At 48.6% G+C, this 13,212-nt stretch overlaps 3 protein-coding genes across 3 annotated transcripts, besides 2 other annotated features; 2 read left to right on the forward strand and 1 right to left on the reverse strand.

The window, feature by feature from the left end:
• Positions 1-999: 999 nt before the first annotated feature.
• On the reverse strand, positions 1,000-2,798 carry FPSE_07373 (uncharacterized protein; the record flags this gene model as incomplete). The annotated part of the gene is made up of 4 exons (XM_009260491.1): positions 1,000-1,496; positions 1,555-2,124; positions 2,192-2,638; positions 2,720-2,798. 4 exons carry the CDS (start codon positions 2,796-2,798, stop codon positions 1,000-1,002), a joined length of 1,593 nt encoding a protein of 530 aa, XP_009258766.1.
• Positions 2,799-4,050: 1,252 nt separating this feature from the next.
• Positions 4,051-4,149: a repeat region.
• Positions 4,150-4,280: 131 nt separating this feature from the next.
• Positions 4,281-4,333: a repeat region.
• A 2,131-nt stretch (positions 4,334-6,464) lies between these two features.
• Positions 6,465-8,177, forward strand: FPSE_07372 (uncharacterized protein; the record flags this gene model as incomplete). Its single annotated transcript, XM_009260490.1, has 1 exon — positions 6,465-8,177. The coding sequence occupies one exon, from the start codon at positions 6,465-6,467 to the stop codon at positions 8,175-8,177; it is 1,713 nt and encodes a 570-aa protein (XP_009258765.1).
• Positions 8,178-10,089: 1,912 nt separating this feature from the next.
• On the forward strand, positions 10,090-13,028 carry FPSE_07371 (uncharacterized protein; the record flags this gene model as incomplete). Its single annotated transcript, XM_009260489.1, has 9 exons — positions 10,090-10,132; positions 10,185-10,345; positions 10,395-11,736; positions 11,793-11,917; positions 11,968-12,061; positions 12,115-12,255; positions 12,314-12,546; positions 12,595-12,955; positions 13,021-13,028. 9 exons carry the CDS (start codon positions 10,090-10,092, stop codon positions 13,026-13,028), a joined length of 2,508 nt encoding a protein of 835 aa, XP_009258764.1.
• Between the last annotated feature and the right edge of the window lie 184 nt (positions 13,029-13,212).

Here is a 13,212-nt window from a genome sequence, read left to right on the forward strand (position 1 = left end):
ATTGGCTATCTAAGCTATTCTGCTTATGTTATTTTACAGTGGTAGTTTTTAAGTTATGAGAAATAAGAGATAATACTTTGATAGCAATACACACTGGTCTGTGCCTGTAGAGAGGCGTCAAATACCTAGCCGCTAGGCGCCGGGCCTTTTTGCAGGAAAAGAGATACCCCAGCTCTAGTCTGCCAGTACCGTTTAGCAGAGTCGTCGCGAGCGCCGTGACATGACCAGGGTCAAGACCATTTAAGTGTTCGCGCAAAACGATTTTCGTATGAAATGAATAATACTGATTAGCGCTATAGTTATCTTTTTAGTAGAGATATATTTCTTACTCCTTCCTTCCTTTCCTGTTGTAAATATAGGATAATTAAATCTAATTCGATTATCATAATCTATAGAGAAGAGTATAGTAGTATTACTAATACAATCTCAATAAAGGGTATCTAATGAGAGTGAGTCTTGAAAGCTGGCTAAAGGTTGGATTCTAATTCGTGCTATAACGCGTACCGCCCGTGTGTGGCTGAGACACGGCCGCTGTCTTAGTCAAGGCCTGGACATTGAGGTACTGTCTTATAAGTGACCTAAGATGGCACGGATACCCGCATTCTGCCGCTTTACTCAGGACAAAACATGCCTAACTTTACCGCAATCCCTGAATTTCTCGAGGCACTGCTATCCCGAAGATCGCAGCATCAAAAGATTATAGATGGGAACGCAGACACCCTGATTAGAGGATGAGTCGAGGGGATGACATGGTGTGCGGCAGGTATGCCGTGTAACTGTGACTGTGACATAACTAGCGAGGAAAGCGCACAATTAATTAAAAGAGGATAGTTTAATACTATTCCGAATCTATTTTAGTATACACATTGCTACAGCATCTTCCTATATACGGCGCTCTTCTCTTCTTATGTATCCTTTGCCGCAAAATGGCTTAATTGCTGGTAATAGAATAGTGCCTAACTAGCAACATCGATCCTGTGAATATCTCCCGTACTCTGTTCAGATGCCCCCTCCAATGTTGGGTAAGTCGAACTGGGCAAACACATTCTTCTCCGCCTCTTCGAATTCCCTCAATATTGTCTCCCTTCTCCGCTCAGACCGGACTTTTATGCAAGCCTTAAACGGCTTGGGCATAACGATAGTACCTTCGGTGTAGCCCGTCATCGGATCAAGGTTCATTGCCACAGGCCGTCCTTGCGCATCCTTTGGAGCAGAAATGTCAAAGGCCCAAAGCACTTTGGAAAAGGTAGTGAACAATGATCGCTCGGCGATCTGCATTCCTGCACAAATCCGACGTCCAAAGCCGTACGCATAATGATCTCGCTTGTTTTCATCTGCAGTATTGGCATATCCCTGTGCTAGCTTTTGCATTCCCTCGTAGTGGTCTGGGTGGAATTCTCCAGGGTGTTTAAATTTGTTAGGATCTGAATGGAGTCCGGTGACATTGGCAATAATCGTGGCCCCCTTGGGCAGTAACTTCCCATCGACCCAGGTATCTAAGTATTAGGTAAGTAAGTGACATTTGAAACCAGAAGGGCGGGCTCCTTCCTATACCTTCGAGTACTTTATGGGGGAACGAAATAGGTGTAGCTGGGCGAATGCGCTGTGTCTCTTTCATGAGTTGGTTGACATATGGTAACTTGGCGAAGTCATCCCAAACCGGGGTCCGTTCATCGCCAACTACCATGTCGATTTCGGCGTGGGCTCTCTTGAGGCAGTCGGGATAAGCGCAGAGCATTTGTATCAATGTGATCAGTACTGAGGAAGTGGTATCTGTTCCTGCGTCCAGAACGGCTCCTGTCAAGTACATGAGTTCATGAAGCGAGAACTCGTATTCCTTATTGTCAAGACACCTATCGGCGAAGGTGTCTCGCGGGGCCTTGGTTTTCCGGCGCTCTATCACCGATTCAAGAATCGACATATAGAGCTTGTCACTTGCTTTTCCCAAGTCGGTACACAAAGTAACCCAATTACCCAAGAACCGCTCGGGCACTAGTTTGAGGACCGGGAAGACATCGACTGGAGGTAGTCTTCCTGGGACGATAAGAGACGTGGCTTGGGCGGTGATTTTGGTGATTGCTGTCAAATGAGGGGTGTCGTGGCTCGGAGTCCGTATTCCATAAGCTAGATATTTCAGTGGGGTATTCTTTCCGTGTGTTCTGGCCACAGAGGGATCAATGACAAGACTTACTCGTGCTCATTGTGAAACTATTAGCATATCTATGGGCATGGTGTGGAAAGTTATCCGGATCCACCATAAGGTCTCGGATCAGCTGGGTCGCTTCTGCGTTGAGGATACGCAAGTGACTCCTGTCGATGGCAGGCTCTCCAAAATATTGATGTAGCAACTTTTTAGAAATGCGGTACATAGGAGCGTCCGGTTGCTGGAGAAGTATGAAATGGCCTCCGAAGACGAGCTTCTCAAGACCATAGACAGCTGGTCTGCCTGCACTAATAACGCTTCTTCTTTCAAGTATTTCTTTGACGAGTCTTCGATTGGAGAGCACAATAGTTGTTGTCGAGCCGATTTTGAAAGAATACATGTCCCCATATTGCTTGGCCCACTCGGCCAGCTTGAGGTAAGCCTTGCGAGTGGGCATCTGATGCAGATTCCCGATGATAGGTAAAGTTGGCGGCCCTTGATAGCCAAGTTAAATTGACTGCGCAAACAGGAAAAAAGACCTTTACGCACCTAGAGGCAAGTGTCTCCCTCGCCTACCTGGGACAGTCAGTAGATAGAGCACTAAAGCTCCGAAAAGCGCCCAAAGCGAGAGCGTGACGTTGTTGTAAGCTGTCATTATGATTTATGTCCTTTGACGATATACCAAAATCCATACACGAGTGCATTAGCGCTTTTTATTTTTTGGCAAGTAGATGTTGAGCGGCCTATTAAACAATTCACCGAGCATCTCGGGCTGGCCGGGGAACTACCTGATAAGGCCGGTCACGAAAGCCTGGGGCCTCAAAGCATAGGCCACGGAAGTTGGGAGCTCTAGAGTTCCCGAGAAGAGCCACATTTATTATAATGTCTCGATTTACGGATACTTCATAAGAACAGGCTAGAGAACCCTGTGTCGGAGTCCATAGTTACGACCAATATGGAGTCAACTGACCAGGTCGACTTCGACGAACCCAGCACCAAGCCTTCCTGGGTATCGAACGGCTAGGTAACTGCGATCACAAGTTGGATGGAAGCAAGTGAACAGCGTATTTTATGCCCATTTGAACCTTATATTAGGGCAGGGCAAGAAAGAAAAAGAAAAGAAAAAACAGGTCCTGTGTGAGCATTGGAGTCATAATGCTCGAAAAAGTGAAATCGAAGATGGAAACCTTATCTTCAGGTAACTGCAATCACAGAAAGCCACGCGTCACCAGCGGCTATACAAGCAGGTGGTGCAGCAATGCAGCACGCATCGGTCGTTAATAAGCGAGCCTTGTCTGAATCCCGCCGGGGCAGTGCGTTCCAAGTTTGGATGGATTTGCAGCAACAGCGCATTGGGAAAGCCAGTGCCCTTGCTAAGCGTATCCATATACCTTCTCTTCACTTATTATCACAATTTATGCGGCACTCCACACATATAATAGAATAGCTTTGATGTCGTGGCGTCGATTCGACGAGTGATCACTCAATCCTTTAGTAGATACCTTGACAAATATCTCAGAAAATGTTTCCTCTTTGGCTTGAACAGGCCGCCATGCGTAAAAATCAGTTGCCTGAGGCGTTAGGCGATATTAAGGTTGCGTTTATGCCCTACTTTGTGTGACTCGCTGCAGGGCAGCCGAAGGCATATTGTGTTTCAAGTTGTATCAACCACCAAATGAACTGTCCAGCACATAATCCCTACCAAGATACCGCAAGATTGAGCTCTGAGAAGCAGAAGGTATACCATGCATTTCTGATTTGTCACCACAATGACCTTAATTACAACAGAACGAAAGCAACTTGCTCCGCCTGGCCACTGGAATTCTCACCCAAAACCTTAAGAACGTCACCTGCAGGATTCGGCGAGAAAGATAATTAAAAACTTAAAAAAAACTTAAAGAAAAAAAAAAAAACCCCATACAGCAGCGGCTTGTCATCACCGACCTAGCTACTGATCCGCCGGCTAGTCGCTTGACTATGGGAGAGCGGACGGGATCCCCAGTTCTATGTGGTTTACATGCAATGCGCAACTCGCCAGGTTGATCTTATCGTGACTCTGCAGTCGCAGGCCTCGGAGTTGCAAGAGGACCAAGTTGCCGCTGTTGAAATGCCTGGGCGCAAGCGTACGTGATTAAGAAAAACAAGACAAGACAAAACAAGACAGAACAAAAATAAAAACAAGACATAACAGATAGACAGAGAATCAAGGATAAAGACCGCGGATAATCAAGAACTCAGTATCTCTAATCCAATAGAAAAAGGATTAGTTGTCATCATCGTTCTCGGTATATTTCCCCCTGGTACTTTCTAAAATGAGCCCACTTCCGACTTGTTACTTGCTGAAGGCCTGGAAGGGTCGTTGCTAAAACCATCGGTTCTTGAGTAACCACAACTGATGTCAGAGTAAGGTGGAAAGGTTCCGTTTGGACCAGGGTCCGCCTTTTATAATCCCTGCTCGGGTAAATCCTCGGGTAAATCTATGCCCGATGTCGAGTCACATGATGCGACGCCACATCCACTTGTGGCTGCAGCTCCCGACGATGAAGAAGGAAAGAACCATCAGCATACAAAGACACCACCCACCTTCCATTTGATCCCAGGATACGTGGGTAGGTATAAAAGACAAATAAGCAAGCTTTTCAGCATATCCAATGATGAGCCCACTTCCGACTTCCAGCTGAGGGCCCGTGGAGGGTCACCGGTGCTAACAACATCGGTTCGTAAGGGAACCACAACTGAGGGAGACTGTCTGTGGTGGGGTGACGAAGGGCGGCAGCCAGAGTGTCCGGCAACGGCCTCATTTTTTGTCTTTTTCTATTGTGGAATGATCAATTGTGCTGGCTTGAGAGCGTCAGTGAATTACTTGCGCGGTACCCGCGAGGTACCGCCGCACTGGCATCGTGAGGTACTTGCCTCCTTCCTCCCGTCTGGCTCAACGGTCAAAATTTGTCTCCTGGAGAAAAGATTCCAGCTCAAAGATACTGTCCATTCAACACTGAAAGAAGTTCTCCAAAGGCTCAAATAAGCCTAGGTCACCCCCCCAAGAAAAGGTAGTATCAAAAGCATATCGTTCGGCCCAGATAAACGGAACTATTTTGATAATTTTCTGACCAACCACTGTCTCACGCATGATGGACACCAACTACCTTCGATTGTACCCGTGACGGGCAGTGGAGTAAGTACTTCTTGTCTGCGACCATATGCGCCGTACCTCTTACATTCTCTGAAACTAGAGCCTACAACAATCAACTTCACACTGCTGCAACTGTGTGAGCTGTCTAGCACATAATACCTAGGTACTAAAATACCACGAGATGAGCCCTGACAAGCAAAAAGGTATACCGCATTTCCATCGTCATTTTTCTCACAGATTTGAGCAACAGGGAAACGATTTCGACTATACACATAAAGTCACGATTTATCAAGAAGCTACTAATGAAAGCTGCCTAATTTGCCGCCCAGGTTAAAAGAGAAGGGAAGGGTAGACACCCTCTACAGCGAACGTCAGAGTGGGAGGATGGATGAGGAGGACTTGAACTTTCTCCAAAAGACGCCTTGAGCAGAGACATCTAAATGGAATAACCCATGACAGTGTTATTATAACAAGCTTTACCGTTAGTTGTCTAATGATTGGTATGTCAAGTGAATACACCACCTATAGGTTGCCGTCAGCAAGTTGATTCAATGCATCATTTTGATGGCGTCCGGTACTCAGGTGGCCACTGAACACACCATCCAGGCCTTTCGAGGTATTGGCTCCTGCATCCAGCAGCTGAGCAATAAAGTCCTCGATGACGTCGTCGCCCCCCGTATTTGTCAGCTGTTTTAATGCAAAGTACACAGCTCCATCAAGTGACACTTGTTTCTCCAGGAGTTGTGCGAATAGCAGCTTATGTCTATGGGCTATAGCATGGCGGATGAGTTCAGTCTGTTGCTGAACTGACTCAAGGTCAGCGCCCGCCTCAATCAATTTAAGGATTACCTCGCTGAGCCCTCCTTCAGATACTCGCAATACCGGGTGTCTGCCAGGTGAGCATGCTAGGTCACCTGATCTCAGCGCTAAGGGATTTACAACCCGGTGGTAATATGTAAGCCGACGCAGGTCAGTACTCCCCGAGAGCTGTAAGACTATATTAGGCCCTGTTGCCTTCTCTCCTCTTCCGTTCCTTCTCTTTCCTTCACTATAGCGAGCCTAGAAAGCATCACAAGATACAATCTAAGCCTTGGTCATTCTCAAACTGATACTCCCCGAGAACCGAGAACCGTGAACCTACATTTGACCCTCTTCCCCTCACTTCACTTCTCCTCTCTTTCTTTCACTATGGCGGGCCTGGAGAAACCACCGCAAGATCCAAGTCCTGCTTGCGAACCCACATCTCCGATGTCGCATATGGAGTCCTTTGAGTCCTTTGACCATGCCGGAAAAGGAAAGGAGCACGAAGAATCACTTCCGCCGTCCACACCGTCCACCACAACAGCGCCTGACAGAGATATGCCTAAGAATCTCCGGCCAGCGACACTTTCGCGAAGAGCTTCCGTCGTACCTGAAGTGGTTATTGTCGAACGGCGAAAGCGACGAGGTCTCCTCGCCAATCTCTCCTTGATACCAGAGGTTGACGACCCCTACCATTATGCCCGCAAGACAAAATGGCTCCTGACCATCCTCGTGGCATTTATGGGAATGGCTGGTCCCATGGGATCTACTATCATAGTCCCTGGGCTCAAGGACATCGCAGAGGCCTTCGATGCTTCCCATACCATTACGAACATGAATGCAGCCGTCTACATGCTCTCCATGGGAATCTTTCCGCTGTTCTGGTCCAGCTTCTCAGAGACGAGCGGGAGAAGGACAATATATATCGTCTCCTTTGGCCTCTTTGTGCTCTTCGGAGCCTTGGCTGCTGTTTCAACGAATATGGCTATGCTGATCGTCTTCCGAACGTTCTCGGGAGGAGCTGCAGCATCCGTTCAAGCTGTCGGAGCAGGAACGATTGCCGACATATGGGAGGTCAAGGAGCGGGGCCGAGCAATGGGAATATTCTACTTGGGCCCCCTTTGTGGTCCACTCTTCGCACCAATCCTTGGCGGAGTACTAGCAGAAGAACTCGGCTGGCGGAGCACACAATGGTTCCTCGTAATATACGGCAGCATGACACTCCTCGTGCTAGTCTTCGTACTCCCCGAAACTCTGCGTTCGAAGACGCTCGCCGCTGCTTCCCTTCCTGCTTCTACTCCCGAGAAGCGACCAACCGGAAATCTCAAACGCGTCTCAACTACACAGTCTGTTGCCGAGAAGTCCAAATCTGTAGCCTCCCACCTCCGCCGCATCTTCGTCGATCCCTTCTCCATCCTACTCTACCTCCGTTTCCTTCCTGTCGCCCTCACAGTGTACTACGCCTCCATCACTTTCGCCTTCCTCTACTTTCTCAACATCTCCATCCAAAAGACATTCTCATCCGCTCCCTACAATTATTCCACCCTTGTCGTCGGCCTCCTTTATATCCCCAGCTCCGTCGGATATATGCTCGCATCTCTCTTGGGTGGAGTCTGGATTGACCGCATCATGCACCGAGAAGCGCGAAAAGCCGGCCGCTACGACGACAAGGGCAAACTAATCTTCCGCCCCGAAGACCGGATGCGTGAAAACGCGTGGATAGCAGCCTTTCTCTGGCCCGCGGCTCTCATCTGGTACGGCTGGACCACCGAGAAAGGCGTCATATGGATAGTGCCTATGGTCGCCAACTTCTTCTTCGGCATCGGATCCATGCTCATTACGTCTGTCAGCACCACCATGTTGACCGAGTTTATGCCGAGTAAAGGCTCGGCGGGGATGGCTATTAATAACTTCTGTAGGAATTTGTGTGTGTTTGGGGCTACGATTGCGGCGGATCCGGCGATTGATGCCATTGGGAATGGCTGGTTGTTTACGATATTGGGGTTGTGGGCTTTGTCGACGGGTGGGTTGGTGCTGGTGGCTATGAACAGGCGTTCGGGGAGGTGGCGGGAGGAGATGGTTAAGGCGTTAGGGGAATAGGGCATAGGGGAAATATGGCATTAGGAGTTAGGCGTTTGGGTTGAGTGGCTGGTCGATGCATGGAGGTATGAAGCGTAGTGCATGCAGACTTGACAGCGTCAAGGCATTAGACTCTTAAGCGTTTTCCTATATCCACTTGACGTTTGACTGTCGTGTGACTGATTGTCCCGGCACGGCTTTGAAAATGGGACCTGATCAATGAATGTTGCTTATCGCCGCTGCTCAGTCGTTCTCAGCCTGGCTTACTCCAGTAAATAGGGAAAATCTTCCAACAAACTCAGATATGTAATTTCAGATAGCAACAGACGATTGGGCAGTATAAGAAAAGCCCAAATCACAGAATGAACTATTAACACACTAACAAATAACTTCATGTATCTATATAAGAAGACACAATCAATTTTACTGCTAACTAGCTCGACCTATGTGGTAGTACTCGACATGCATCATCTTACTAGCCATCTTTTACTAAGTATTTCATGACCAGTATTTAGAGTATCCGCTACCTCTTACATTTCTCATTTCGAACGATACATTAATTTGTAGAAACATCTCCTTTAGCTCTCAATCGTGGTCATCAAATCAGCTGCCCTGATAGTCTTCCTGTGCGCACTGAAACCTTTGATTGCCGCTTCCCTATGCAATCCTTCGACATCTACCGATCTATACACAACGGGCACAACAATAACGACCTTTCCATCTACTACTATCTACATCAGTATAGCTGAGACCTCAACCACTTCCAGCGAGGCTGCGACATATTCTATCGCTACAGTCGCTCTAAACAGTATTTGTAGCCTGGACGTATTTGCCCTGTAAGACTATTACTCAAGAAGTGAAGCAAATGCGCTTTATAAAGATTGCCGTCAATCATGCATCGCAGATCTCGATTGCAAGGCCTGTCTGATTTACAGTGGGGTTTGCTTTTTGTACCATCAGTCTGTTTCAGAATTTGTTATGGCTGGTAAATCAAGCGGCTTCATTTACAATAGGGGCTATCTTGCCAAGAGGTAGGGAGTGCATGGACTTAGACATTCCATGTATTTCTTCTACTGGGCTGGCGTCTGTCGCATCCAAATATCATCCAAGTATCAGGTCTATCAGAACCTGGGCAAGTTTAATTTAGACTTGTCAACGTTTATAATCTTAAAAAGTGGCTATATATTCGTCAAGAGATTCTCCGACCACTCAGCGACGCGAGCGCGAAATATGCACGGGGCTCGCATAGAGACAAACACGTTTGAGAACCATCTGACAGGGGGACTGTATGTTTTTAGCGCAAAGGTTACACTCTATTTGTAGAGGGTTACATTCATCTAACTGACTTTGTTTCGGAGCATCGCGCCGCTTAACCTTATCACATGGCTGTCGTGGAGAAAAGGAGCGTGAACCTCCGCACCCGCTTCTGGAAACAACAGGGATTTATACATAATGGGCAGTCAACACAGCAATTCCACGCGAAGAGAAAGAGATAACAAGAGGGTCATCAACCACATAGTAAAATCATATACGTGAGAACCAGTAGGTTTGAAATGCCATTGTTTGATAGACATTGAACCAAGTGTCATTTGATGAAGGACCATGAGTTGTTTGACATGGAGGGATATCTTCCGTCGCGGATTGATTGTGAGCACATCCTGGAATGACTTGCCTCCGACATCTAAAAAGGAAACAGACAAGGCTCGTTCCGTCCGAAATCGACCCCTGCAAGGCTGCGCCCTATCTCCCTTTCTCCCAAACGCCCAATGTAGCACCCAAACAGGCCATCGGTCCTTGGCCATTTTGGGCTCCCTGTTGGTTGGCAATACCTCCAATTGGTATATGAATGCGACCATTGCCGTCTTTTTCGGGTTCGCAGCCAAGGAGATTCTACCCACGACCTTTGCCAATCACTGACTGGGCATTCGTCATCATGGTTTCGTTTCGTTCTTCATGGCTTCTAGCCATAGCATCTCGTGAGTTTGAACCTTTATGCTTCGACAAATTCATAGTACTAACATTTACAAGTCACTCAGTATGTGGCTGGTCAGCAATCCGCACCCACTTCTTTGACCGACGCAAATACCGGCATCATTTTCGACACATGGAAAGCACCTAGTATGACCTTTGGTTTCACTTTCCCTGCAAATGGACAGACTACCAACGCCGATGAGTTCATTGGTTACCTCGTAAGTCAATATCTCAGACAATTTGCTCCCATTTCTGACTCCCCAATAGAACTGCGCCACTCCCAAAGGCAAAAGCACCGGATGGTGCGGTCTCTCCTACGGCGGATCCATGACAAACTCGCTTTTGCTCTTTGCCTACCCTCACGATGGTGAAATCCTTACCAGTTTCCATTGGGCTAGCGCACAGGTCGAGCCTGTCCAATACAAGGGCAAAGCCACTCTGACCCAGATCTCTTCCAAGATCACTGATGATGGCTTCACTCTTATCTACCGCTGCCAGGGATGTACTTCCTGGTCCCAAGACGGTAGCTCCGGTCGATTGGCGACTACCTCTACCGTCGCCGTTCTTGGTTGGGCCCACAGTCTCACGAATGCGATAAACCCTGAGTGTCCCGCTGAGGCCCGCATGCTTCAGCATGAGACCCAGAGCATCTTCGGTGGACAACTTACCAGCAACGCCTTCAACAGTAAATACGCTGATTGGGCTAAGCTTGCTACCAAGGTTGTCAAGGGCGACTGCGACGGCAGCGGACCTACTGCCACTGCCACCAGTGAGCCTACCCCCACGGCTGAACCCACCGGCAATCCTGTTCCCAACGAGACATACGATTATGTCGTCGTTGGTGGTGGTGCTGGAGGTATCCCCATCGCCGACCGTCTCAGCGAGGCTGGTAAGAAGGTCCTCCTCATCGAGAAGGGCCCCCCATCAACTGGTCGCTGGGGCGGCACCCGTAAGCCAGATTGGCTCAAGGGCACAGACTTGACTCGCTTCGATGTCCCCGGTCTATGCAATCAGCTTTGGGTCGACTCTGCAGGTATTGCCTGCCCTGATACCGATCAGATGGCCGGATGTGTTCTCGGTGGTGGTACCGCAGTTAACGCTGGTCTCTGGTGGCGTCCCACCCCAGAGGATTGGGACTACAACTTTCCTGATGGCTGGAAGGCCAAAGACATGGCCAAGTACGAACAGCGTGTCTTTTCTCGTATTCCTGGTACAATGGTCCCATCTATGGATGGTAAGCTCTACCTTGACCAGGGCTTCAAGGTTGTTGCCGGAGCACTCAACAAGGCTGGTTGGGGTGAAGTCAACGCTCTCAAGGAGCCGACCGCAAAGAACCACACTTATACCCACCCACCTTTCATGTTCTCCGGAGGTGAACGCGGAGGTCCTCTTGCTACCTATCTCGTCTCCGCTTCCAAGCGCAACAACTTCAAGTTATGGACCAACACCCAGGTCAGGCGTCTCGTTCGCTCCGGTGGTCACGTTACCGGTCTTGAGGTCGAGCCCTTTGCTGGCTCTGGCTATGCTGGCACTGTCAAGCTCACTCCCGAGACTGGTCGTGTGATCCTTGCGGCTGGTACATTTGGTAGTGCCAAGATTCTCCTTCGAAGTAGGTCTTTTCTTATCCGCACGATGTCGGAGTTTATTGCTAATCATGCTTCACAGGTGGTATTGGCCCAGAGGACCAGCTCGATATTGTCTCCAAGTCCAGCCGTGATGGTAGCTCCATGATCAAGAAGGATCAGTGGATCAACCTCCCTGTCGGCTACAATCTCGAGGACCATACCAACGTAAGTGAATATGACAGAGTCACTAAAGTATCAGGCTAACAGTATGATAGACCGACGCCGTTATCAAGCACCCTGACGTTGTGTTCTATGACTTCTACGAGGCCTGGACTACCCCTAACGCAGGCGACAAGAGCAAGTACCTGGGTTAGTATTCACATTCTTCTGCAACTTGACAATCAACACTAACTTGGATGCAGATGCGCGCTCCGGCATTCTCGCTCAAGCTGCTCCTAACATTGGTCCAATCATCTTTGATGAGATTCGTGGTGCTGATAACCGCGTCCGCTCCATGCAGTGGACGGCTCGAGTTGAAGCCAGTCTTGGCGAAAATGATACAAGTAAGTACCACTTGGCAGTGAGTAATACAAATAAGACCAGATCTAACTCATGAAACAGAGGCCATGACCCTCAGCCAGTACCTCGGCCGTGGTGCCAAGTCGCGCGGTCGCATGACCATCACCAGTGCCCTCAACACCGTCGTCTCTGGTAACCCCTTCCTCAACGACGCCGAAGACAAAAAGGCTGTCGTGAAAGCCCTTGACAACCTTCGCAAAGCTCTTTCTGGCGTGAAGGATCTCGTGTGGCTCCAACCCGCTCCCAGCGTCAGCTCGCAGCAATACGTCGACGATGTAAGTAGTCCATGAACTGTTCACGTCCTGGTCTAACAGTATCTACAGATGGTCGTCTCATGGAGCAACCGCCGCGCCAACCACTGGATTGGAACTAACAAGATGGGCAAGGATGATGGTCGAAAGGGCGGTACTGCTGTCGTTGATCTTAACACCAAGGTCTACGGCACGGACAATCTCTTCATCACTGATGCATCCATCTTCCCTGGTATGGTCACCACCAACCCTAGTGCTTACTTTGTCACCGCTTCCGAGAGGGCCAGTGATGCCATCCTTGCCCTTCCCGTCTCCAAGGCCCAGGAACCGTACAAGCAGTGTGGTGGCACTGAGTGGAATGGTAGCATGCAGTGTGGCAAGGGATACTACTGCAAGGCACTCAACCCCTTCTACGGTCAGTGCTACCCTGAAGGTAAATAGGGTCTGCGTTAGATGAACAACTTTATGTATATACTTTTACTATATTCTTGTATATAGGATGGTAGATTTCCCTCAATGAGAGACTTACAGAAGAGGACATTGAGCTACTGGTACTTAAAGTGATGTTTCTTATGTGAATCTTTCCAGCCGACACAAAATTCAACCGATTGTCTCGTGACTTCCATGCCATGAGTACACAATTCGGGTTGTCAACAGGTCAACCGCCATGTTGCATTCTTGTAGCGTCAT

The sequence above is a fragment of the Fusarium pseudograminearum genome, chromosome 4, assembly GCF_000303195.2.
Source record: "Fusarium pseudograminearum CS3096 chromosome 4, whole genome shotgun sequence".
Lineage (NCBI taxonomy): Eukaryota > Fungi > Ascomycota > Sordariomycetes > Hypocreales > Nectriaceae > Fusarium > Fusarium pseudograminearum.